Genomic DNA, 25,397 nt, shown 5'->3' with positions numbered 1-25,397 from the left:
CTGTGCTCTGGCCTCAGGCACTCAGCCTGACTCAGAAGGCGTCTCAGGCCTTAGGACGGCTCTCCTCAAAGAGAGAATGCTGTGCAGGACAGGGCAGGAAGCCCCCTGCCTCCTGCTGCCCCCCGAGTCACAGACCCACACTGATGGAGGCCTCAAAGACCTTCTCCCTACCCTCTCCATCCAGGACCTGCCAGTGTGCAGGGTGACCTTGGTGTGGCTATAGATGACCCACCCACACCCCCTTCTCTCTCACCCTTGACCTCCATTCCCGCCTCCCCCTCATGGCTGCACCCAGCACCTCATCATCCCTGGAAATTCTCCGCTCCTGAAATCTCTCACCACAGCCTCCTACCTGTGCATCTGACCCCTTTCTTCCTCAGGACACCGGCTCTGTGACTCCATCATCACCGCTCATTTCTGGACCCCACTCCATTTTCTCTGCTCTGTCCATTCCCTTCTGACTTCACTTCCTTTTCCTCTCAGTCTCGACGCCATGGTCCAGCCCTCCGGTCACTCGGCCTTCCTCACGCTCAGCTCTCCTGAGCCTCCCATAGCACCTTCCCTGCTCAATCCCAGCCCTGAAGGGCCGCCTTTGGACGTCTGCTCTCCTTGGCTTGGGGCTCCCAAAGGGCTGTGGGAGAAATTTATACAACTGCAGGGACTTAAATTCCTATAGGTTCATGGTCTCCAGGCTCACTGGACCCTTGGGCCCCATTTTCCACGTGCTCCATCCTTACCTGGCCCCTGTTCCGAGCTCCTTCTCTGCTATTCCATTCTCCGTCTTTCTCCTCAAATCCTCCCCCACTGCACCTTCCCAGCAGTGGACCTTGCCTCCAAACGCTGATAAAATCGAGGCTCCAACTTCCTCCTGCCTTTGTACACTCCTCTCCAGGTGCCTCCTTCTTCCCCAGCCCTCCTGTCTGGGTGGGAGAGGTATCCTCCCTCCCCTTGTCCAGTCCCTTCTTCCCGTGCTTTGGAACCAATTCCCTTTGGCCTCTCTGGAGACCTGCTCCATCAGCGATATGTCTTCTCTCTCTCCTGTTCCTCCGGCCTCTCCTTCTCTGCCGGCTCTTCTCTCAGTGGAGAAACGTTCCACAGACATTACGTTCAGAAAGGAGCCTTCCATCAACCCTCCCTCGTGCCCTGCACCATCGACACTTAGTCTCCTCTTGCTGCCCTTGCTCCACTGCCATTCATTCCTCCACCGGTGGCTGCCTGGTTGCCACCCCCGACACCTGGGACTGGTCTTGTCCTCCCAAGCCCTCCATGTTGCCAGAGCTAATGGGCACTTTTCTGTGCTTCTTGCCAACGTGTGACTGTTGACAGCTCTGTTCTTTTTGAAACATTCTCTGCTCAGCTTCTTTGATGCCACTCCTGGTTTTCCCCTTGTCTCTCTGTTCTTTCTTTCTCGGTCCCTCTAAGCTTCCCTTCTTTCACACCCCCCTGAAGTAAAGGTCTCTCTCTTCTTTAAGACTCCCTCCTTGGCCGTTATCTGTTTCCTATTCTACACCCTCTTCCTGGGCAACCTCATTCATGCCCATCACTTCAATTACCGCATATATATTGATGACTCCCAGATCAATGCCTCTAGCCCAGGCCTCTCTCCCACGCCAGACGTGCATTTCTATCTAGCTGCTTTCTGGGCTGCTCTACCTGTACGCCTTTATAGTACCTCAAACTCAGCACGCTCACACCAAACTGATTATATCTCCTCCCAAACCTACTCTTTCTCTTGTATTGCCTACCTTGGAGAATGGCACCACTAACTAATTACTACGCAAGTCAGAAACCTCCATGTGTCCCTAGCTTCCTCCCTCTCGTCTAACCCTCCCCCACATCGGGCAAGGCTTCATCTCCTTAAGGTCTCTCGCATCTCCCCCTCCTCTCCTCCCTTTGGGTCAGGCTCTAGGCTTCTCTTCTATGGATTCCTGCCTAAGGGGTCCATGCATCCTCCACTCACGTGCCGGTGGGATTTCTATCAAGAGCAAATCTGACCATGCCCCTCCCCGAGAGAACCCTCCAGGGGCTCTCGGAGCACACAGGCTCACGTCCTTTGGCCCCTGCCCACCTATCTACTTGCCCCTTAACTGCTGCCCGCCCCACCCTCCAGTTATACTGAACTACTTGGAGTTTCCTCGGTGCTCCCTGCTGTCTTATGCTTTCAGGCCTTTGCGCATGCTAGTACCTCTGCCTGAAATGCCCTCACCCCTACTTTGGCTAATTCTTACTTGTATCTAAAGACGGCACAAGCAACACCTCCTCCGAGTGCCTTCCACAGCTCCCTTGTCTGGCTTAGATGCCTCCTCCTCTGTGTACTTCACCAATTTTCTTGTCTCACTCCCCAACAAGATAGCGTGTTCCTCTTGCAGTCATCTTTATATCCCCGGAATCCAGCAAGGGGCCTGACGCTGCAGAAGCCACCGAAAGTGCTCGCTGAATAAATAGCGGACCGAACGGAGGACGGGAAGGGCTGAGTGACTGGGAGAAGCCCTGCGTGGAGGTGGGGAGTCCCCGGGTGGGCTCCCTGACAGAGGCATCTCTCTGTAGGCGGTGGAGGAGCTGCTGGAGTCCTTGGACCTGGAGCAGAGCAGCTGCTGCATGGGCCTGAGCCGGGTGAGTTGTCCCTACAGGAAGGCAGCCGCTCTCACTCTCTGGTCACACTTGTCCACGTGGCTGCCCCTCCCCTCCTGCTCTCCCTGCTCAGTCCAACTTCAGGAGTCTCCTGGGGCCCCTGCTGGGTCTTGCCCCCGCCAGCCCCCTTCCCCCCCAGCCACTCTGGGGCTGCCCTTCCTCTCAAGCTGCCCCCTTCAGAACTGGGGGCCAGGAAGTAAAATACTCCAGCTGCAGCAAACTTGACTCTCCCTCCCTCTGAATAACTGGCTTGTTCAGTGCACGGAACACCTCTGTGATGTCAGGAGGGAGTGGGTCAGAAGGTGGCCCAGAATTGGCCTGAGTCCTGGTGTGGGGAATAGGGAAGACGGAAGGGAGAGCTGGGAGAGGCGGGAAGGCAGAGCCTCCTTGGGTGAGTCGTCTGGGGCTGCCAGGGTCCCAGAGAGCAAGCAGGGCTTGGTGAGGCTGTGCCGCCACCACCCGTCCAACAGGCCGAATTCCTCACCTGAATGGAACGTCGTGCATAAAAGGCAGGCACACCCGGCCCCAGGTGCCAGTCTGCCGCGTCGCTCCATACCAGAGGGCCCGCCGAGCGTCCCCCCTGCGGGGCAGGGAGCCTGGACACCCCTGTCTCCCGAGACTGGGAGGCTTGACAGGTGGCATCCACGTTTGTGCTTCAAGGGCCAAGGTGGGACGGAGAGCAGTTGGGAGCCACCGGGAGGGTTCTGGACTGTCTGTCTGTCTGTCAGCAGAGAGGGAAGGAATGCGTGGGAGGATGAGGTGGAAGGGGGTGCTCGCAAAAAAGCCTTGCCTATTGCTTGTCAGCTCTGTTCTCCCTGCTTTGCCTTGTGAGTCATGGTTTTGGTTCCTCTGCCCCCTCCCTCACTGGGGATCCGTTTCCTGTCCCCTGCCTCTGTCTTTGTCTGTGCTGTCCCTGGTTTATCCTCTTCCTTTGGGCCGTGGCTGTCCCTGTTGGTCTCTCTTCCTTGGTTTCAGATCTGTTATTTTCTGCTGCTTTCCTTGTCCTCTGTGCCTTCTGTGGTCCCAGCCTCTTTCCGCGTCATCTTTCTGGTTTTGGTCTCTGCCGTTGTCTGGCTCACCTTCTTGCTCTCCTCCTCCCCACCTGTCTCTAAGCTCAGGAGTGGCCAGCTGAGCTTCCTCCCTGGGAGGCCTGCAGTCAGATTTTTCACTGCAGCCTCTTGCTCTCTCCCTGGGTGGGCTTCTGTCAACTCTGGCAGGCTGAGCCGCTGCTGGCTGGCCTAGGGGCTGGCACCTCCTCCAAGGTATGTCTTGGGTAGAAGAAGGCCTGTACAGACTGGTCCTCTTCCCAGCTGCCCTCTCCGACTCTCTGCATCATCCCAGGTGCCTGGCTGAAACAGGAGAACCCCAGGGCCCACTCACGCTCAGAGCAGAACTAGGGGCAAAGTCAGATGTTTGCTGACATCTGGTTTGGGAGAGAAGTTTCAGGGCTTCTGGGCTGTGGTTGGTACTGGCTGGTGAGTGAGGATTCCCTGTGTGTTTGTCCCATTGCTTCAGAGGAAAGGGGGTCTCAACCTGAGCCCACAGGACCCTGAGGGTTCAGGCAGGGAAGTTTGGGTGTCTGAGAGCTTCCTGATGTTTGTAAAACGTGTATGGATAGGTGTGTTTCACGGGGAGAGATGGCCCTGAGATGTCACCTAATACTCGAAAAGACTCAACCCCACAAATGGACAGCGGTTAAGAGAGGTTTGAGGCTCACTGCTCTAGACTCCAAACCATCCTTTCGCTTCTCAGTGTATTTCTGGGCCTTTCTCCATCCCCCTCCCTGACACCTCACGTCTGCCTAGTCAGACTGACCACTAGCATGTTGGCCCACCCTCTCCGGGGACTTGGGTCTCTCACACCCCCTGTGGAATCTCAGGCTCACGCATCGTGGGAAACGGAGGCTCAGGTAGGGCTCGAGACCCACGGGAGATCCCAGGCGCTCAGCCCCGCGTGTTGCAGAGGACTGAGCTGGCTTTCTCCCAGGCCAGCCTCGGGGGACTAGGTTCCTGCCAGAGGCAGAGCTTTCTCAGCAGCAAGTGTGGGCTCTCTCCCCACTTCTTCCCTGGAGCGAGGCCTGGGGACACCGTGCCTATCGGTTCTGAATGTTTCCCGTGGAGTTCACATCTTCTCTTTGCCCCACAAAAGGGAATTTTCTGTCTTCTGGGCAAGGTGGAGGTGGTGTATACCTAGATGGCCTTTGCCCTCTGCAAGGATACTAGTCTTTTTTTCACCTGACGATTCCCCCTCTTCTTCTTCTCTTAGCACAGAACATTTTACCCAATCCCAGCTCAGGGCACTGAAGAGTGAGAGGAAAGGCTGGGTGTGGGGACATCCAGCTGGTTCCCTCTCACGCCTGCCCTCCAGCCCCCAAACCCGTGTGACAGGTCCCTCGCCTGGGCCAACCCTCACCCACTCCACTGGCTCTTTCACGAGATGAAACCTGGGTGTGGGGGCAGGGTGTTGGCACATGAAAGAGGAGACAGTCCGACATGAAACGGAGCCGGGAGGATGCAGAGGAGGGGCCCCCTCCCTGGCCTCCCCCTTCTCTGCACTGCATCCTGGGCCTTTTCCTTCTTAAACACATACACCACCATCCGCCTGATCGCAGGCAGCTGGAGGCCAGAGGCGGCTGGAGCCTGTGGCGGGCCTGCAGTGGCCGTGGGTACAGGGGCGTGGGCAGTGCTGCTGGCAGCCCTGGGGAAAGAAGCCACCATAGGTGTTGCTGAGGGGCATCTCCCCATATGACCGGCCGCCGCTTCACGTCCTTCTTGTCCCAGATACCTTCCCTCCGGCCTCCCTCTCCTTTCATCTCTTTCCCACCTTGCTCCTCCCCTTTCAAAGCCTCCCCAGCCCCCAGCCTGGCCCTCCTCCCTCAGCCTCTTGCTTCCTCCCTCCTCCTAGACCCCGGGGTTTTCAGGCTCTTCCCAGGCCAAGGGCCACGCTCTGGGCCTGCTGGCTTTCTGTACCAGCTGCTTGTTCCTCCGCCGGGTTGCCGCCAGCCCAGGCTCCCACCTTCACCTGGCCCGCTTCTCCACAGGTGTTCTTCCGGGCAGGCACACTGGCGCGGCTGGAGGAGCAGCGGGATGAACAAACCAGCAGGAACCTGACCCTGTTCCAGGCAGCCTGCAGGGGCTACCTGGCCCGTCAGCACTTCAAGAAGAAAAAGGTGCTGCTCCAGGGACATCCCCGTCCCACTCCTAAGCCTAGATGGGCAGAGCTGAGTTCCTGGGGTGGGGGAGGGACACTCGAGAGAACGTGCAGGCCAGGAGGCTGGTCGTGGGGCTATGAGTTATCGTTACCTGGGGGAGAAGAGGCTGGACATCCCAGGGGCAGCATGCTCTGGGCCAGGGCAGGGGATGGGCAGCTCCCCGGTGCCAGCGAGAGTGCTCGTGTACCCAGCGATGGGGCTGTGTGGCCTGGTCCGAGGGCTAGGGTGGTGGGGAGCAGGGCCCGGGCAAAGGTGGGCTCCGGATCATAGGCTGCTCCGTGAAGATTAAGGAGCTGCGTCAGCGACTCCTTTTCTTATTAGCAAGTCCATAAAACAGCCAGTACCGCCGACTCTTGTGTTTCAGCAAGATTAGGTTTTATAGCACATCTAGGCCAGGGTGCTGGAAATAATCAGGCAGCAAATAAGGCAGACGAAGTTATTCCTAATGATGGCGGAGCGGTTAGCGCCCAGTGCGGTGCTCCCAGGGCCGGGCTGTCTGCCTCCCACTCTCTAAGGAACGGAGGGAGGCTGGGGGCAAGGGGTGGCTTAGGGAGTGTTTGACTCGGGGTCAGTTGGCCAGAGGGGCAGCCCAACAGCTGAGCTGGTGGTAGGGAGGGTCCTGGTGGGCTCAGGACTGAGAGCCTGCTGTGTGCCACGCCCCACCCCAACTTAGATCCAGGACCTGGCCATTCGCTGTGTACAGAAGAACATCAAGAAGAACAAAGGGGTGAAGGACTGGCCCTGGTGGAAGCTCTTCACCACGGTGCGACCCCTCATTGAGGTACAACTGTCAGAGGAGCAGATCCGGAACAAAGACGTACGTAACAGCCTGGGAAGGCCACGCTGCTGGGAGGGAAGGGCTGTAGTTGATCCACGTGGGCAAGAGTTTTGCCAGCTTCTCTTGGGCTCCTAAGTGCTCCTTTGTTTAGTCCAGAGAGCTGGTATCCTTGAACTATGCCCAGCAAACAGAAGGCATCCCTCTGGGGTGCTGGCTGAGCCCCTAGGTATCCTCTTAGGATAAGACCTCAAGCATCCTTAGCATATGGGGAAGGGTCTAGGGATGGAGCCCCAGGGAGGCAGTGGCTTCCAGTGCCCTTGTGTCCCGGCCTGAGCTTCACCAGCTTCATGCACCCCAAGGGTGCAGCTCCTGGGCCCCAACCTCTCCCAGTGCCTCTGGCTCACTTTGCCCGCCTTACTGCACCCTAGGAAGAGATCCAGCAGCTGAGGAGCAAGCTTGAGAAGGTGGAGAAGGAGCGGAACGAGCTGCGGCTCAGCAGTGACCGGCTGGAGACCCGGGTGAGTGCCTCCCAGCACCAGACAGACCGGCCCACCTCCGCAGGGCGCCCAGCCCAGGAGGCCCCCCACTGCTGTTCCAGCTGAGTGAGGCAGGCAGTTCAACTGGTGGCGACTCCCTCCCCCAACCACAGATCTCAGAGCTGACATCGGAGCTGACGGATGAACGTAACACGGGAGAGTCCGCCTCCCAGCTGCTGGACGCGGAGACCGCTGAGAGGCTCCGGGCTGAGAAGGAGATGAAGGAGCTGCAGGTAAGGGCAGGACCATGCTAGCGGCTGTCGCACTCTAGTGCCCACTGCTCCCCCAATGACAGGTGGCACCTCTGCCACCAGCCCAGCACCCCAGTCTGCCCCGGGTAAGCTTATGACTGTGGTCTCGGTGGTTCAGGGGCGCGGGTGGTACTGCGCGAGGGGGTGGATTGGCATACCTCATAGCCTCCTCTTCTGCAGACCCAGTATGACGCACTGAAGAAGAAAACGGAGGTGATGGAAATGGAAGTGATGGAGGCCCGTCTCATCCGGGCAGCTGAGATCAACGGGGAAGTGGATGATGATGACACAGGTGGGTCAGAGGCTGGAGGACTTGGAAGTGGCCTGAGTGGCAAGCTCTGATGCCCCCCCCTAGGAAACCACACCCCTAGGAAACCACACTCCTGTCTGTTGGGCTGTTTTAAGGCTACGTGAAATAAACTGATGAGAAAGTAGAGGTGCCAGTAAGTGCGGGCGATTATCGTGGAGGGCGGTAACAGCCATGATAATGATGATGTCTGAGGACCACGGTCTGCCGGTCCCTGGGGAGAAGACAGCACACGTGGCCACATCACCCTCTCTAGGCTTCTCCCAGCTAGTGGCTCCTCCTGCCTTGGGAGGAAGCCACCATTCCAGGGACCTTTCTGAGTCCCTCCAGCTGACTCCACCTGCTGCCCCATCCTTCGTCCCCTCGGCCCCTTCTCAGGGACTCTCAGCAGCTCGGTCCTCCCTTGTCTGCCCCCACCCCACAGGTGGCGAGTGGCGCCTGAAGTATGAGCGAGCAGTGCGGGAGGTGGACTTCACCAAGAAGCGGCTCCAGCAGGAGTTTGAGGACAAGCTGGAGGTGGAGCAGCAGAGCAAGAGGCAGCTGGAGAGGCGGGTGAGTCTGGTGGAAGAAGCGGAGGTCTGTGCCTAGGAGGAGCTGGGAGAAGCTGGGAGGGGCTTGGCACCACGTGTTGGCCCAGGGAATGGCCGGAGCCAGGCAGGCCCTGGGAGCAACGGGGAAGGGTTGGCATGTTCGCCTCTCGGTTCGGGGGACAACCAAAGGCAAGCTATTGTTAAGAGTGTCTTAGGTTCCCTGGACGACCCTGACTTCATCCCCCATCCCCACATCTCCCCCTCATTCACCCACTTCCTTCGCCTCACCTCTTTGACCGATACTTCTGGGCCTCTCAATGGCGGCTGACCCTGCACCCCATCTTGCCCCCTAGCTTGGAGACCTGCAGGCAGATAGTGATGAGAGCCAGCGGGCCCTGCAGCAGCTCAAGAAGAAGTGCCAGCGGCTGACGGCCGAGCTGCAGGACACCAAGCTGCACCTGGAGGGCCAGCAGGTCCGCAACCACGAGCTGGAGAAGAAACAGAGGAGGTGGGTGGGTCCCCTGCCCTGGACGCAGCGGACTTCCTAGAGCAGCCCGAGACAGGATTCCCTGCCTCCCTCCGGGGAGGAGAGAAGAGGGGGCCTGAATTTGGCCAGCGGCTTTGCCTGCATGGTCACTCATCCTGGAATGTGAGTCAGAGTCTCACTCCTAAGGAGCACGCAGACCACAGCCCCACCGACGGCCTGCTCAGGGCTTCGCTCTCGGACATGCTCCCCTCAGTATGTGCTGTCACCCTGCCTGGGGCCAGGAAGGATGGGTGTCAGCCAGAGCCCGTGCAGGAACCTCTCCACGGCGGCCCTGCCTCTTGCCCTTGCCCGGCTCCCCATCTCTCCCTTGCCTTAGCTACACAAACACACTCTCCTGACTAATGTCGTTAAACTATCATGCCACTTCCATCTCATTATGGTAAATGTAATGACACAAAGGGGGGCAGGTGTAGCCCTCACAGGAGAAAATCCAATCTAAATTAATTTCCCTGGCTGGGGATGGGAATGGGATGCCTCTGTTAGTAACAGGGAGGAACCCTCACACCCTGGGAACAGCAGCGTGCCCCAGGGGGTGGGAACGGCACCCGGTTCCCCGCTGCAGGGGTCGGGTTCTCAGCAGAGCCACCAGTTGCCTTTGTGAAGGGGCAGCCCTACACCCACGCCCCTGGGGGTGAGGATGGCAGGGCTGAGTCCTTTCAGTGACACAGGGTTACCCTCGGCCTCCTGGGCTCACTCGGGCCTGCCAGGCTGCTGCTTTGCAGAGAGTGGGGGGAGGTAGGAAGGCCTTATATTTCTCCCTCCCAGCTCTGTGACTCTCTGCTTCCCTAGTTCTCATCTTTACCCCCACCTTCCCTTTTACTTAGTGGCAGACACCCTTAGCGGGACACCCCGCCCCCGCTCAGAGCACCCCCCTGACGGTGCCAGCTCGGCCTAGTTACCGTCTCACTGCACTCCCCGCTGGGCACCTTATTAGGTTTCAGCTGCCCGGAGTTTTCTTACTTTTTTTTTGATGTGGAGTTGGGATGGGGGTGAGCTGTTCAGTTTTTGCCCTGAAGCCGATTAGCTCTTCAGTGAAGGTGGTAAGAGGAATTTAAGCAATTTGCTCCTTCTGTAGCGTCACTGGGCAGGAAATGGAAGGCTGGGAAGTGGAGAAGTGAAGAAAGAGGCCCCCGACCGTGGACCGTGTGCCCGTTGAAGCATGCTGCCAGCCGGGCACAGTGGGACTGGGGCCTCCAGCCTAGTGTGGGGTGTCCTGGGGGTGACAGGGGTGCTGCTGGGGCAGGTGGGCCTGGCCAGGGCCTGGTGCTCAGAGGTGGGGCAGCAGCCAGCTGCTCCATCTAAAGTTGCCAGACTGAACTGTAGAAAGTGAGTTAGACATGGCAGGACATCCATTTCTACCCATTCTGATGCCCGCTCTGCCCTCACCCTGGTTCCTCTTCCCATTCTTTGATCTGTTGAAAGGGAAAAGGTCGAGACTTAATGCCAGAGAGGAGTCTGTCCACCTCTTCCCTGGAAGCAGTCTGTGGTTCCCTCTGAGGCCCATCTGGTGAAAAGGCTCCTTGGACCTGTGTGATGAAATCCCTACCCACCCCATCCCAGACCAGGTTGCTCAGCAGGGCCTAGGTGGCCTGACCTGGGACCCCTGAATGTCACCTGACCACTGGCCCCAAGTTCAGGCTGCATGATTCCCCCTGACTTGGGTCCTATCCATATCTGTGGCACCACTTCCTGGCGGCCTCTGGGTGCTGGAGACCTGGACTCTTCCCTTATCTGATGGAGCCGCCATGGCCACGCTCCCTCGCAGGTTTGACAGTGAGCTCTCGCAGGCGCATGAGGAGGCCCAGCGGGAGAAGCTGCAGCGGGAGAAGCTGCAGCGGGAGAAGGACATGCTCCTCGCCGAGGCTTTCAGCCTGAAGCAGCAGATGGAGGTGCGTGGGGCTTCCCATCATCCATACCCCAACCCCGTCACAGGCTCGGGCCAGCCCAGGGCCAGCCTCATCTTCTCTTTTGCTCCAGGAGAAAGACATGGACATTGCGGGATTCACCCAGAAGGTTGTGTCATTGGAGGCTGAGCTCCAGGACATTTCTTCCCAAGAGTCCAAGGATGAGGCCTCTTTGGCCAAGGTCAAGAAACAGCTCCGAGACCTGGAGGCCAAGGTCAAGGATCAGGAGGAGGAGCTGGATGAGCAGGCGGGGACCATCCAGATGCTGGAGCAGGTGCTGAGGGCTTGGCTGAGGAAGGCACTGCCGTCCCCACAGCTACCCCGGGGTGTGGGCCAGAGGAGGACAAGATCCCAAATTCAGTCAATCATTCCTTCTCTTATTCACAAAGTATTGAGGGAGCACCTGATCTGTGCCAACCACAGTGTGAAGATAATTAAGCTTTCATGGTACTTTCCACAAGAACAGATCTTAATTGACCTCCACTGGTGAGGGGCTCAGAGTGCATGGCAGCAGGAAGGCCATGAGCCCATCCAGCCTGCCACTGAGCTACCGTGTCAGTTCAGGGAGCTAAGGCCTGGAGGCCAAGTGGAAAAGCTGCAGGACTGCCCCCACCCCCAGCAGCCTTCTCTGGGCCTGTGCCAGACATCTAGGAAAGGAGTTCAGCTTCTCTGGAGAAGCCACTTGCCATAGAAACAAGGTGGGAGCAAAGAGAGACGTTCCCTGCTCCCAAGCCTGGGGAGAGCGGCCCATGAGGGTGCAGTGGGGAGGGGTCAGGGTGCTGCTGGGAAAGAAACCCAGTCCCTACTCCCACCCACCTCCAGGCCAAGCTGCGGCTCGAGATGGAGATGGAGCGGATGAGGCAGACCCATTCCAAGGAGATGGAGAGTCGGGATGAGGAGGTGGAGGAGGCCCGGCAGTCGTGTCAGAAAAAGGTAAAGCAATGGGCGCTTACCCGTCTAATATAAATGCCGGTTCCCCCATCACTGCTTTGAAGTAAGGGCTTTTCTGTTTCTTTACCTTAGCCACACGATTTTCCATTGCTATTCAGAACCAGGAATCTCCGCTCAGGATCCTGGCATTGGCTGGGATGTGTGTTCTCAGGGTCTGTAGAGAAGCTCAGGCCCTTGAGGAGTTAATGCCCCCTGCTTTCTGTGCCAAGAAGCAGGCACAAGGGCTCTGGAGCAAGGGCTCCCACACGGGCCTGGGCCCCTGTGCATGGCCTGCCGTCCCTCCTCTCCCTCCCAGGCCGCTTTGAAACCCTAGGAACTTTGAATTCAGGGTCTGCCCCTCTGGGGTCATCCATGCTCAGCACCACCCCACTCTTTTCGCGGGGTGGGAAGATCCAGCAGGGAAGGGGCTGGCTGGCGCCAGACACTGAAGGGACGAATGGGCCCCTGTTCCCAGTTAAAGCAAATGGAAGTACAGCTCGAGGAGGAGTATGAGGACAAGCAGAAGGTGCTGCGGGAAAAGCGGGAGCTGGAGAACAAGGTGGCCACGCTCAGTGACCAGGTGAGTGGAGACTGCTGGCTGCCGCAGGGAGAGCTGGGAACAGGAGGGGTGCTGGTTCCGTAGGGCCTGCTGTCATCACCTGTGGGATGGGTGATCACATCCACTGCACACTGGGGTTTCTCACCAGCTGGCATAATCCTGGCACTTCCTCTGTCATTGCTCATTAGGCATCTCTGAGAGTGAGGGTAGGGTGAGGAGTGGGCTTGGGGAAGACAGGAGGAGGCCCCGGGGCAGAGCCCAGAGCCCCAGCTTCTGGTGTCCACCCAGGTGAACCAGCGAGACTTTGAGTCAGAGAAGCGGCTCCGGAAAGACCTGAAGCGCACCAAGGCCCTGCTGGCAGATGCTCAGATCATGCTGGACCACCTGAAGAACAACGCACCCAGCAAGAGGGAGATCGCCCAGCTGAAGAACCAGGTACCTGCAGACAGGAAGTCATCAGCTTTCTCTCTCTCCCTCCTGCCCCTGTCAGTGGTTCTTGAGTCCTCGGGAAGGGAGGTGACAGGGAAGTGGGGAGAAGCCAGACTCCCCAGGGTCTGCGTATGCTATATGCATGACTGTCAAGCCCCGGATGGTATGGACGGGCCCAGCATCCACCTCCCCTGTCACGGGAGGAGATGCCGGTACACACACAACGCATCACAGCCCTGGGGTCTGAAGTAAACAGGGGAGAAGGAGAGCTCCTGGGTTCTCTCTCCCCTGCGAGCCTCCTGCACAGCCCTCCTGCCCCCAGGGAATGGCTGACGTCTCTCCCTGGGGCGGGGGTGGCTCTCTGTCCAGCTGGAGGAGTCAGAGTTCACCTGTGCAGCAGCCGTGAAAGCGCGCAAAGCAATGGAGGTGGAGATCGAAGACCTGCACCTGCAGATTGACGACATCGCCAAAGCCAAGACGGCGGTGAGGATGCGGGGTGTGCCGGGCCAGATTCGGGAGGAGCTGAGGGAGAATGGAGCTGTGACAGTGGCTGCTTTTACCCCAAACAGGGCTCATTCCCCAGCCCGGTCCCTTCACGCCAGGGCTTTCTGCGGCGAGAGCGGGCCTCCCCTCCTCTGCCTCTCCCCACTCAGAGCAGAGGCCTGGGAGGGGATGAGGTGGAAGAGGGAGCCAGCAAGGGCCCATCTCCCTGTTTAACCACCTGTCTGTGGGCGCTTGGCCACAGGCCCCGACACCATAAATAAAGGCAGCAAATGTGGCTGAGGGATGTAAACAGGTACCTAGAGATTAGCAGAAGCACCGATAAGAAGATGGGATGGCTCCGTTTCCCTCCCCTGCCCCTGGCCAGCCCACTGACAAGCCCAAGCGACAGCTAATTAGAGCGCTTATTTAATGCCTTGCTTTTAATTCCCCACCTCTCCCACGGCCCATCCATTGGCCGAAAACTCATTACTGGGATACGGCCATCGGTACCTCCTCAGGCAGGGAATGGGGCAGGGGAGGAGGCTGGGCTTGGCTCTGGGCTCCCTGGCCCCCCAGCTAGTCACCTGGCTGCTGAGAGATGCCAATCTCCTGGGCTTGATTTATCCCCGTGACATTTATGCTCCTCAGCAGTTTTCAGGTGAGTAATTCAAATTCCTTAATTGTGTTAAAAAGGGCTGTTATAAAATTACCATTTTATTTAAATGCGAGTTAATAAATTTCTTGGCGGAGTCTTCCGCAGCTCCCCACGTCCCGGTAACAAGATGGATGGGGCAGAGAAGGAGCCAATGCAGTCATTTTGGTTTGGAATTACAGGCTAATAGATTCATTCATTTCCTGAAGCTGCTGTTGGCTGTCTCTTCTCCTCCCCCTGCCAGGAGTGGACTTGGCTGTGGGCGCTGGATGGCCAGGGAGCAGGCAGTCCCAGGAGAAACATGCCAGGAGAGTTTCACAGATTTGAGGGGTCCTTCCTTGGGGCCTGAAGGGGGCAGAGTGCGCACAGGTTAGGGCCTGAACACTAGTGCTAGGACGATGGGTCCTTGGTTCTGGACAGACCTTTTCTGCCTTCTCATTAGCCTCCAAAGAGCTGTCAGAAAGCAGCTGTCATTTAGCCCAGGGTCTGCCTGAGCTGCAGAGACAGCCCTTTTCCCTCAGCTCCCTGGCCCACAGCAGGACAGGCAGTTCCCCGAGCATCATTGGTCCTGGAACCTCCTCCAGCGGGTGGACCTGGCCCTATCATCACCCCGTCCCACTGGAGGCGGCCTAGGGAGGTTCAGTCTTTCCACCAAGGGCCATCAGGCAGGCCAGGCCTGATGCTCTCTGATCTGTCTTCACCTCTGTCCAGCTGGAGGAGCAGCTGAGCCGCCTTCAGCGTGAGAAGAATGAGATGCAGAGCCGGCTGGAGGAGGATCAGGAGGACATGAACGAGCTGATGAAGAAGCACAAGGCCGCCGTGGCTCAGGTACCCTGCCCAGGAGTGCCCCACCGCGCCCTGCAGAAGCACCATCCCCTGGTCCTCCTCTAGGTCCCTGGCACAGCCTCTTCTTCGGGGGGGTCATGGTGCCTGTGTGCCCTGGCCTCAGTGAGGGGTGGGGTGGGATGGATTTGGTGCTCATGGGGGATCCTGCTTCAGCACCCTCTCCTTTCCCAGGCCTCCCGGGATCTGGCTCAGATGAATGATCTCCAAGCTCAGCTAGAAGAAGCCAACAAAGAGAAGCAAGAGCTACAGGAGAAGGTGGGGACCAGGGTCTCCCTTGGCAGAGAGAGGGTGCCAGGGTCACTGTGTGTGGGGACCAACTCCCAAGCTCACAGGCAAGCACGTGCTTCTCTCTGCCATCAGTCAGCGTCAGCAAGTGCAGAGGCCGAGGCTTGGAGCCGTGTCGCCATAGCAGACGTTTCGGCTTCGGCTGCCTCATTTCACATTTCTATGCCCTCTCTGGTCCTTAGCTTTCTCTTTTCTCTCCAAAGGGCAAAATCTGTGCTCGCGCAGGGCCGGGTGGGGAATGCCCCTGGCTCGGGGCCCCATCCTTCCACCTCCCTGTGCATCCCTCCCTCCCTCCCTCAGCCTTCTAGTCACCATGGTGATCTTGCAGGGGGGTGGGGAGAGAGAGAACCTGCCCCTTCCCTTTCCAGGCTCAGTTCTTTCTTCCCTTCCTGCCCCTCCCCCCCAACCCCACAGCTACAAGCCCTCCAGAGCCAAGTGGAGTTCCTGGAGCAGTCCATGGTGGACAGGTCCCTGGTGAGCAGGCAGGAAGCTAAGATCCGGGAGCTGGAGACACGCCTGGAGTTCGAAAGGACCCAAGTGAAGCGGCTGGAGGTGGGTGCACACTTCCCCGGCCAGTCCTCAGCAAGCAGGGTTGAGCGGCCCCAGCGGCTGGAGCCACGCATGCTCAGCAGGGCCCGGCAGGCCCGCAGCCACTCTGCTCCACGGAGGCCTCTGCCAAGCTGCCAGGCCAGCTGACGGGGCGGGTGCCTTCTCCCCCGCTCACCAGGCCTGCTCTCTGGGCACCGCGGAGCCTGCCCGCTTTACATTCTGACCCTGTGCTTGCTTTCTGCCAAGGGACCAGAGCAGCTTAGCTTTTTGTCTTCATGTTTTCCTCCACCATGGACTCCCCCCCACCCCCGCCGCCGGTCCCCTCACTCGCTCTCCGGCAGGGTCATAAATATGCAGCGGACGGCGCCACTTCTGCAAGGGCTGGAGTCTGTCCTCTCATCTCACTCGCTCGCTCTTTCTCTCCCTCCCACTTTTTATTCCCTTTTTTCCTCAGTTCTTCCCATGCTTGCATTCTCTGCCTTTTCTCCTTCCCTCTTCATTTTCCTCCATTTTGGCCCCATTTTTCCTTCTCCCTCTGTTTATTTTCTCCCCAATCTCATTCCCTTTCTTACCCTGACCTATTTCTTCCTTTCTCCCCATCCCATTTGTCGTCTCCCTCTACTTTTCACCCTCTTCCCTTCGACCCTTCTCCTTTTTCTGTTCACCTCCATCTTCCCTTTCCACCCCTCCTTCTCCCCAACTGTAATCTCCAACCTCCACATTTAGTCCTTTCGGTTCCACCCTCCTGAAGCCAGCGTGCTCCAGCCCCTCCCTCTCCAGCAGAGCAGGTAGGAAGAAAGAGGCCAGCAGAATGATATCTCCGGGTTTACACCCCTCTCACCCTATTTTAAGTTCTCCTTCTCCATCCCAAGCATGTAGACATCTGTCTGAGCACTGACAGGGCTTCATGAGAAGTATGTTCATGGTGTGGGTGCTGAGGAACATCCCTGCCACCTCCCCACTCACCCCTGAGTCGGTGGAGCAGGAAGGAAGGTGGGGATGGAAATAGGTGACTATGGAGCTGGCAGTGGGCCTCGGAGGGCATTAGCACCCTTGACCTTCAAAGAAAATATGGCTGGACCTCCCAGGACAGAGTCACAGTCCTCCGGCGAGCTAGAGAGAGTGAAGGAGACCTAGTAATAGTCCACGTTCTGCCTTGGTAATATTTTGATCCACGTTTTACACACAGGAAGGGTTAAGTAGGTTGCCTAAGGCCCCAAAGCTATCAAGGGGCAGAGGAGGCCACTGGTCTGGTGGATGTAAAATAGGACAGACCTGCTGCACTTGCCTCCTTTTCTCGTGGGCCCCAGTCCCTTTCCTCAACTCTCTCATTTTCCCTTCTGCTCAGAAAGGCAGTACCGTGGTTTAGATGCACAGAATGTTAAACACATACAGCCCTTAGACATGTAGCCTTATTTTAGAGACATAGAGGCTGGGGGCTGAGAGTGGCGACCCCACGGCCAGTCAGTGGTAGAACCAAGGATTAGGACCAGAAGCAGCGTTCTTCCCTCACGCTCTGCCCCAATCTCCAGGGCTTTTTTTGCTCAGCGTCCTATGGCGTAGAAGGGGAAAATGTGTTCACGTTTCGGGGGAAAGAGATTCATCAGGCTTAGAGGAATGGCTTTGTGTTTGGCACGTGATGACTGCTCAGTCTCCTCCTCATCCAGAATTCTGCCGTTTACTTCCGAGCACATGCCCTAGCCTTTGGAGCTTCTGGGTTTAGGGTCTCTGAGGGAAACCCTGCTGCCCGTGGAGGCACCACACCTGGCATCAGTGTGGACAGGCCCAGACTCTAGCTAGAGCTCTCCTCCAACCTAGGTGGTGATAATGATGATAATAGCACTTTTCGTCTTCCAGAGTCCCTTCACATGCATTACTTTATTCGGGCCTTAAAAGACCCCTGGGGAATAGGTGTTATTCTCCCTTTTTCACAGAAGGACAAAGGAAGTCACCTCCGAGGGCTTTCGTTGCTTGCCCACCTAGCCAGTGAGCGGGGCAGCCGGAGCTGGACCCGGGTCTCCTGAGTCTGGAGCTCTGCCACACCCCGCTCTCTGCCTGGCTGATGGGTCCCTCTTCCCACCTCCCTGTCCAGAGCCTGGCCGGCCGGCTCAAGGAGAACATGGAGAAGCTGACCGAGGAACGGGATCAGCGCACGGCGGCTGAGAACCGGGAGAAGGAGCAGAACAAGCGGCTACAGCGGCAGCTCCGGGACACCAAGGAGGAGATGGGCGAGCTTGCCAGAAAGGAGGCCGAGGCGAGCCGCAAGAAGCATGAACTGGTAATGCCCCCTACCCACGAGGCCTGAGGCTGGCGGCCCTCTGAGAAGCTGCTAAGCACACACCTCACCCGTGGGCTTGTGGAGGTGGGCTGCAAAGAAAGCATGGTTTAATTCTAAACCAGAATTAGAGGGAAGAGAACATGTCAAGAACACAGTCCACAAAGCCTCAGGGCAGGCCAGGGGCCAAGGGTGGTACGGAGTCTCCGTCAGGCAAGGCCAGGCCTCAACAGCCCAGCAACAGCAGAGCAGAGAAAGCTCTGCAGGTTCTCAGCGGCACCCACGTAGCTGCTGCCTGGCCCAGGGAGACTGGAAGCCGGCCTTTTCTGGGGCAGCTGGGTGAGAGACTGCCCTCCTGTGGACTGGACTGCCCCCTCTCCCTCCTAGGAGATGGATCTGGAGAGTCTGGAAGCTGCTAACCAGAGCCTACAGGCTGATCTGAAACTGGCGTTCAAGCGCATCGGGGACCTGCAGGCCGCCATTGAGGACGAGATGGAGAGTGATGAGAACGAGGACCTCATCAACAGGTGAGGGGCCTCTATGGCAACCGTGGCCGGCTTGGAGGCCCTCTTGACTGCCTCCAGACCAGGTAGAACAGCTGCAATCTGGGTCTCCCCACCACTGAGCCTCTAGCCCACCATTGCCCTCACTGCCAGACCCCAGCATGGACCCTGTCCTGCAGCAGCTGAGGGCTGGACAGCTGCTGCCCGGGTGAGACACCCCCCTACTTCCTCCCTGTCCTTCTCCCCAGGCCTCCCAGGGACCTGGCTCTCCAGCTCTGCCCATTCAAGATGAGTTATTCCCCCGTTTAGCTGCATTTCTGATGGCACCTGCCCCACTCTGGGGAGAGCAGAGATTTAAGGGCCCTGGTGCCTTGTTACCGTGCCAGAGCTTTTCTCACATAAGACCCACCCAGGGAATGGTTTAGCAGAGAGATTTGTAGTCTTAGGCCGAGGAGGAAGTCTCGAGGCAGGCAGACTGGCAGTGGGGGTGGGGTCAGACCCTGGAGAAGCTCCCAAGGCTGCCCTGAGCAGACCCCCCCAGACTTGCCCCCATCCCACCTGAAGGCCGAGGCCCCATCCTGCTCCTGGGATGCCCGGGGAGCCTGCTCCTTTAGGGTAGGGGAATGATGCCCCAGGCAGCCTGGACCGCCCTCTGAGGACAGCACTGTCCCACCTCCTGGTCTCAGCCGGCCAGAGCCTTGTCTTGCTGAGGAAGGAGGGGTCCTCGGCTGAGAGGTCCACCTTGGTTGACTTTTCTGTGTTCTTCCGGCCCCCTTGCCCACCATTTTCTTTCTGTTTCCAGTTTGCAGGACATGGTGACAAAGTATCAGAAAAGAAAGAATAAACCGTGAGGACTGGAGCGCACGCGCTCTCTGCCTCTCCTCGCGTGGTGTCTAACCTCCCCCTAACCCTGGGCTCCCGCCCTGCTGCATGTCGCATGTGGACACACAGCCTCCTCTCCTCCTCTGAGCTAGTCCCTCATGCTAACACGGCTCACTCTGTCCCAAGGGAGGCAAGGGGGCAGGCCGCGCCCTGTAGAGCGCAGGCAACAAGGGTGCGCTCCACCTGGAAGGCTCACTGGCCTCCACATCCTTGGTCGGCAGGATGGGGGCTCTGTCAGAAAGGAGAGCTCATGGGCTTCCCTGGTGGCGCAGTGGTTGGGAGTCCGCCTGCCGATGCAGGGGACACGGGTCTGTGCCCCGGTCCGGGAAGATCCCACATGCCGTGGAGCGGCTGGGCCCGTGAGCCATGGCCGCTGAGCCTGCGCGTCCGGAGCCTGTGCTCCGCAGCGGGAGAGGCCACAACAGTGAGAGTCCCGCGTAGTGCAAAAAAAAAAAGAAAGGAGAGCTCGGCCTCATTGGGTGGTACCCACAGCCTGCCTTTGTGAGCCTCAGCCTCTGCCCCATCAGAAACCAAGTGTAGCCACTTCCCGGCCTCTTTCTCTGGGGAAAAGTCTGTTTGGGCTGGATTTCTCCCCTTCCTTGGGCTCCTTTGGAGCCTGAGCTGCCTGAAAGAAGTGGGTATGTTTCATTTTGAAAGGTCCGCCACCTTCTTTTGGCAGACAAGGGTAGAAGGTGAGGGGCATCTAACAGTTACTTGTTGGGAGAAAGCATCCAGGCAGGGGAAGGGAACACAGCCAGATGTGTTTACTTTACTCTCTGCAGGCACCTTGGGCAGAAGGAGGCCCCAGGCATTTGTGCTGCTGTCAGTCAGGTGGCCAGAAGCCCAGTAAATCCACCCCCTGTCCGTTTCCTTCTTTCTGGGTGGGAGCTGGGCAACTGGGGCAGATGTGCGGGCCCTCAGGCAGATCAGGGTGATCCTCCTTCAGGTCTGACAGGGCTGGTCTTTGGAGGTGGTTGTTCTAGCGCCGCTTTGGGTTTCCTCCCCCACTCTCTCTTGCCTGGCAGGCCTCCTCCCCTGGCCAGGATGGGCTGGCGGCAGCGCAAAGGACTCCGTGAGAGCTAATGATAAATGTAATAGTGTGTAACAGTGACAGAGGGCCACGGGAGCCCGGTTGTCACACGCAGTTAATATCCCCTGCCGTTCTTTCTCCGTTTGCTTGTTCCCCCGGGATTCAGCTCCCAGTTAACTAATAGCACATGAGCCTGGACATAAATTGTATTTGACACAAGGTTTAATTCCGACCATTTAAAATTTCAACTGCCCCCCGAGCCTGCCTGCCCCTGGAGTTTGTTTACGGGCCTGATTATTTAAGGAAAAGAATCCAAACATCCTCTATAGGCTTGAAACTAAAGGGAAGGCAAGGGCAGGCAGGCCAGCTTCTCACCCCATTCGCTGCTCTGAATGTCAGGAGGCAAATTCATATTCTGGGCCCATGACCGTCTGTCCCCTGTGTGTTCTAGCCCTGCCATCCTTGGGCTGGAGGAGCTTCGAGGACTGATAAAATGCGCATTTCAGATCATATTCTAAACCACTGCACACACACACACCAGTGTGCACTCGTGCAGGCACACAGGGCCTGCAGTCCTAGCCAGGTTCCTGCTGACGGCAGAGGGGGTCTTTTCCTCAGCAGCTCTGGGCCCCTGCTCCAAGTTATTGAGCGAGTGTGCTAAGGCAGCCAGAAAAATAATGTTTCGATTTACTTAGAGATACAGTTGTTGTTGCCATAACCCTAATGAAAGCAGTAAACAGCACAGTATTAAGGGAGATTTATACAGAAACGCTTTTAACATGTAGACATAGATTTTGCAATGCATACAGCACCTCCTTTCTAATGACAGTCAGTATGGTTACGAACGGCGGTGATAAATTACAGGCTCTGAAGGAGGTTTTTTGCACGGGTGTGTAAGTCAGGTGGTATTGGCGTTCCACAGGGCCCGGGCACCATAGTAAATCTGCCAGGCTCGAACAGGCACAGGGCTTGCGTTAGCCGTTTCAGGGCTGTCTGCTAAACTCCCGTTTAACCGGGGCATCAGCCAGCCTGGTCTTTGTTATAATTCTGTATTTGACGGAAGCCCATAAAATAGGCTTCTTTATTCCCCTCCCCACGAGTCATGCTGGCTCATCCCCAGAACAGAGTCTGGTGGCTTCTTCTGTGTGTGTGTGTGTGTGTGTGTGTGTGTGTGTGTGTGTGTGTGTGTGTGTGTGTGTGTGTGTGTGTGTGTGTGTGTGCATACACACCCGCACGCACGTGCACACCTGTATGGCTATTTATTCAAGAACATAAATCAGGAATGGGGCTGCTCCTGTTGACACAGATGAAAGGAAATTTATATCAAGGAGCAATCCTAGCATATCCATAGCAGGGAACGTGGTGAGCAGACATCTTGCAGAATTCTAGAAGCAGTCTCACTCAGAAGCTATATCTCCAAGCCCCTGCTGCTGTGTAAGGAGGTCACCGTGATTCCAGCATCAGAATTTGACTCCTTTGGGCTTTCTTGCAAGTCGAGAGGGCTCAGGCCAGCTTGGCCAGAAAAAAGCCCTGGGGGAGCAAGAGCTGGAGGCTTCCTGAGGGTGGAAGAGGAGACTGGGAGGGACAGAGCCCTTGTCTGGGATTTCTGGGCCCCACTGGATCTCGAGGTGCAGCTTGAATCTCTTACGAAGCCCTCGGGAAATGCTGCGGTCCCTGCCTTGTCCTTTCTGTTTCTTAAGGGCCAAGGGGAGTCGCAGGATGGGTCTGCGATATGGCCTATAGTGCCCAAGTTGGCAGTGCATCAGCTCAGGAGACTCCGGGTTCAAGCTCACTCGAAGTCATGATGAAGCCCTTCTATTCTCTGGTCCATCACCAGCAGCCCAGCTCTTGCAGCAAAGGCATGGAAAGTGGCAGCAGCTGTAGCCACATTTTTGGGAACAGGCAGACAAGAACAGCAGAATAGGCCTCAGGGAGGAGCTGAAGGGCCCAGGACTCCTCTTTTTAACCAGAAGCCATTTAGCTGTAATTGATGAAGGGACGGTCTCCCTGTCGTTCTCACTGGATTGGTTGGCTGCACAGTAGCCTGTCACAGAAAGTGGGGTGGAGGTGCCTCTGTGCTCCTCAGGGTCTCCTCGGTGGCTGTCACACAGTGCGGCCTGCTGAGCGGGGCAGGGTCCTTGTGGATGGTGCGCTCCTCCATCTGACTTCTCTTGTTCTCTCTGACTCACTGACGCGCATGCTGCCCTGCATCCCACCCCCACCCAAGACAAACTTGCTGTGCCACTTCGGTGCTGCCTCCTGGGCCACCAGGTGATCACCTCTTCCCAGCCTTGCCTACCTTTCTGCTCCTCATCCCACAGCGAGGGGGACTCAGATGTGGACTCAGAGCTGGAGGACCGGGTCGACGGGGTCAAGTCATGGTTGTCCAAGAACAAGGGGCCTTCCAAGGCGGCTTCCGATGATGGCAGCTTGAAGAGTTCTAGGTGAGCGTGTGGCCTTAGGTGGGAGGAAAGGCCACCTCGTGCCCCTGGGATGGATGAGCAGCGCCTTGATCCCAAAGAGGGTGGGCCTCACGCCACCTGCGTCTCTCCCTTGCCTGGTATGTGCGTGAGGGGCCCAGGCCTGCCCCTGGCACATGGGATGAGCACAGGAGGCCTGGTTTCTTCTTAGTCAGGGTCTGCAGCACCCTTAATTTTCCGAGGTAATGTTTTCCTACCGGGCTTCAGGGCTTTGGTTTGGTGTAGGTTTAACTTCATCCCCACTTATTCATTCAACAGATGTTGAACGAACTACCTGATGGTTTGGGCCCTTGGAATCAAGACTGAAATGGGGCACAGGGGGACTCTGGATCCCACACCCTGGACAAGGCCAGTCCGGGCTGGCTGTGGACCTCTGAGGTCTTAGTAGGAATAGCAGCATAAAAGGCCCCAATTCCCCTGACTTCCCTGTCACAGCTACAGACACATTTCTGTCTTTCTCTGCCCACTCTCTTCTTCTTCTGGTCTCTTCACTCGCCCTCCACCATGCTTTCTGCTAACACCCATCCACTGGGGGAACTTGCTCCCCTATTTTCCAGCCCAGTCACAGTCTTCTGATCACACAGGCAGCTAGCTACCCCTGAAATCCAGGTCTCCAATTCCCATCCCTCACCTACAGGCCAGCCAGGGTCCTCTGCTCCCACCCCTCCCGTGGCCACTTCCCTGCTGACTCCGCCCTCCCAACTCAGAGCCATCCTGATCCCCCAGGGCTCACCTTTCCACCTCCTCCCAGAGAGCGCTGGGTGAGCTGGGTAGAAAAAGGAATCCCTCTCCTCCTCCAGCTCCCCCCGAGGCCCCTTCCCAAGTCCAGCCCCTCACCGCAAGCACCCAGCGGCCCCCTCTAATTGGTTTAATTTACTCGGCCAAACAACATTTTGTTATTGGAGATAATGCCACCTTCCCCGCCCCACTGCCATTCACCACGGCGCAGCACCAGGCTCCAGGTAGTTGACAATGAAATAAATTGAACTAAACGTTTTCGAGGGGAAAAAGTGATGAAACAGAACAATAGTCTAATTTACATGACATTCTCCATGAAGCTATTTTCACTGACGCAAATTATTTTGCTTCATTTCCTCTGACGCTCTCACGGCCACTTTGCCAGGGCTGCTGCCAAGTTCTCCTCCCTTCTCCCTCCCCCGGTGTCTTTATTCTCTATGTTTAATGCTTGTTTCTCTCTCTCATTCTCTCTCTGCTGCTGCTAATCCACTCCCGGTTCTCTCCTCCCTGGCCTCACCCCCGCACAGCAGAGCGGCCCTCAACACCCTGGGGAAGGAGGGCAAGGGGGTGGAGGAGAGGCCGGCCTCCGTGCTGAGCTCCCTGAGCTATCGGAAGCGGCTCACCCTGAAGGACTCCATCGGGGGCACTGGGGATGAGGATTCGCTTTTCACCACCCTGAGCGAGCGGCCAGCCTCCCCCGAGAGGCCCCCCCGGAAGGCCCGCGGGGGCCCCAGGGAGGAGCCGGGCCTGGGCAGGAAGTCCGAGGAGCCTGAGGAATGTGGCTCCGTCTTCTCCGGGGTCAGGGGCTGCTCTAGCCGGGGGCTGGAGAAGCCGTGGGGCTCAGACTTTGACCGGGCCTCGGCCATTTCTGCGGCCGTCAGCCGGGCCTCCTCGGCCACACAGCGTGGCTCCGGCGAGGATGGGGCCTGCTCCTCCATGAGCTTCTCGCTGTCGGGCTCCCCCAGTTCCCGCCGCAGCACCTCGAGGCTCGACAGCCTGTCAAGGACCCTCAGCCCTTCCTTGGGCCGGGCCTCAGCCCTCAGCCGGGAGAGCCCCGATTCCCACCTGTCCCTGGGCCGGAGCTGCCTGGATGATTGGGACGATGGAGCCAGTGTGGCCTTGAGTGAGGCCCGCTCACAGTATAGCTACCCATCCCTGGCCCGCAGTCTGTCGGTGCCACCCCAGCCCCGCATCTCCGCCTCCACCACGGATGAGTCTCTCGACTCCAGTGTCCGCCCCATCAGCCGTCACTCCTACCTAGACCCAGACCTGGAGGCTGCCATCCACGAGGTCTTGAGCTACAAGCCCGTCCCATTCCACCGGAGCAGCCTGGAGCCTGACTCTGAGGAGGATGACCGGAAGAGCATCCAAAGTACCCGGAGCGCCCAACTGGGCCCCCCGGCACGAGCCACCAGTATCCGCCGCTCAGCCTCTGCTGCGGACGTCTCTCGGTCCCGCAGCAGCCGGAAGAGCCGGAGCAAGAGAACGAGCAGCTCCAGCTCCAGCTCCGAAGATTCCTCGGAGCACAGGCGGCGGAAGAAGGGGAGCTCTCGAAAAAGCAAGAAGAAGTCCAAATCGAGAAGGAAGAGAACAGAGACGGAGTCTGAGTCCTCCTCAGCGACATCCAGTGACTCCACTGTCTCAGGCCACAGCCGCTCGAGCGTGAAGAAGGGCCCGGCTGCAGAGGACAAGGAGGCTGGGCAGGCGCGCCGACAGTCTCGGAAGGAGGAGAAGAAGCGCAAGAAAGAGGTGGACAGCCTGATGATGCGGTACCTGTACCGCCCCGAGAGCGACTAGTGCAGTAGGTGGCACCTGGCGTGGAGTGCAGAGCATGGTGTGTGCCGCTTGGTGTGAACTAACGTGCTCCCGTCCCACCCGCCACCACCCAGGCCCCTTCCTGCATTCCTCGCGGGCAGGCCTGGCCTCGGAGAGCCTCCTGGCTACCTCAGAGAGCGCGGGCCAGCTGAGCTGACTAGTCATTCTGAGCCCTGAGCCCAGTCAGCTGAACTCGCTGGTGATGTCCGTCACAGCTCCCACTTATCAAGTCCTAACCCTGGGCCT

At 58.0% G+C, this 25,397-nt stretch overlaps 1 protein-coding gene across 8 annotated transcripts in view; it reads left to right on the top strand.

The window, feature by feature from the left end:
• The window catches only part of MYO18A (myosin XVIIIA), an 84,645-nt gene that overhangs the window by 53,355 nt on the left and 5,893 nt on the right, over positions 1-25,397 (top strand). For 6 of the 8 annotated variants that reach the window (XM_024734644.1, XM_024734624.1, XM_024734617.1 and 3 more), the window contains 21 exons: positions 2,548-2,613; positions 5,672-5,800; positions 6,516-6,659; positions 7,049-7,138; positions 7,270-7,389; positions 7,588-7,699; positions 8,139-8,266; positions 8,598-8,752; positions 10,557-10,680; positions 10,769-10,969; positions 11,518-11,628; positions 12,101-12,205; positions 12,473-12,619; positions 12,983-13,096; positions 14,460-14,576; positions 14,766-14,849; positions 15,294-15,431; positions 17,521-17,706; positions 18,091-18,230; positions 19,009-19,053; positions 22,440-22,562. In XM_024734644.1, coding sequence (XP_024590412.1) covers positions 2,548-2,613; positions 5,672-5,800; positions 6,516-6,659; positions 7,049-7,138; positions 7,270-7,389; positions 7,588-7,699; positions 8,139-8,266; positions 8,598-8,752; positions 10,557-10,680; positions 10,769-10,969; positions 11,518-11,628; positions 12,101-12,205; positions 12,473-12,619; positions 12,983-13,096; positions 14,460-14,576; positions 14,766-14,849; positions 15,294-15,431; positions 17,521-17,706; positions 18,091-18,230; positions 19,009-19,053; positions 22,440-22,562 — 2,579 coding nt within the window. The remainder of the gene's footprint in view (positions 1-2,547; positions 2,614-5,671; positions 5,801-6,515; positions 6,660-7,048; positions 7,139-7,269; positions 7,390-7,587; positions 7,700-8,138; positions 8,267-8,597; positions 8,753-10,556; positions 10,681-10,768; positions 10,970-11,517; positions 11,629-12,100; positions 12,206-12,472; positions 12,620-12,982; positions 13,097-14,459; positions 14,577-14,765; positions 14,850-15,293; positions 15,432-17,520; positions 17,707-18,090; positions 18,231-19,008; positions 19,054-22,439; positions 22,563-25,397) is intronic. The other 2 variants (XM_024734652.1, XM_024734634.1) reach the window with 1 other exon arrangement.

This window comes from Neophocaena asiaeorientalis, unplaced genomic scaffold (assembly GCF_003031525.2).
Source record: "Neophocaena asiaeorientalis asiaeorientalis breed wild unplaced genomic scaffold, Neophocaena_asiaeorientalis_V1.1 scaffold129, whole genome shotgun sequence".
Lineage (NCBI taxonomy): Eukaryota > Metazoa > Chordata > Mammalia > Artiodactyla > Phocoenidae > Neophocaena > Neophocaena asiaeorientalis.
This window is presented reverse-complemented; position numbering and strand designations above follow the sequence as displayed.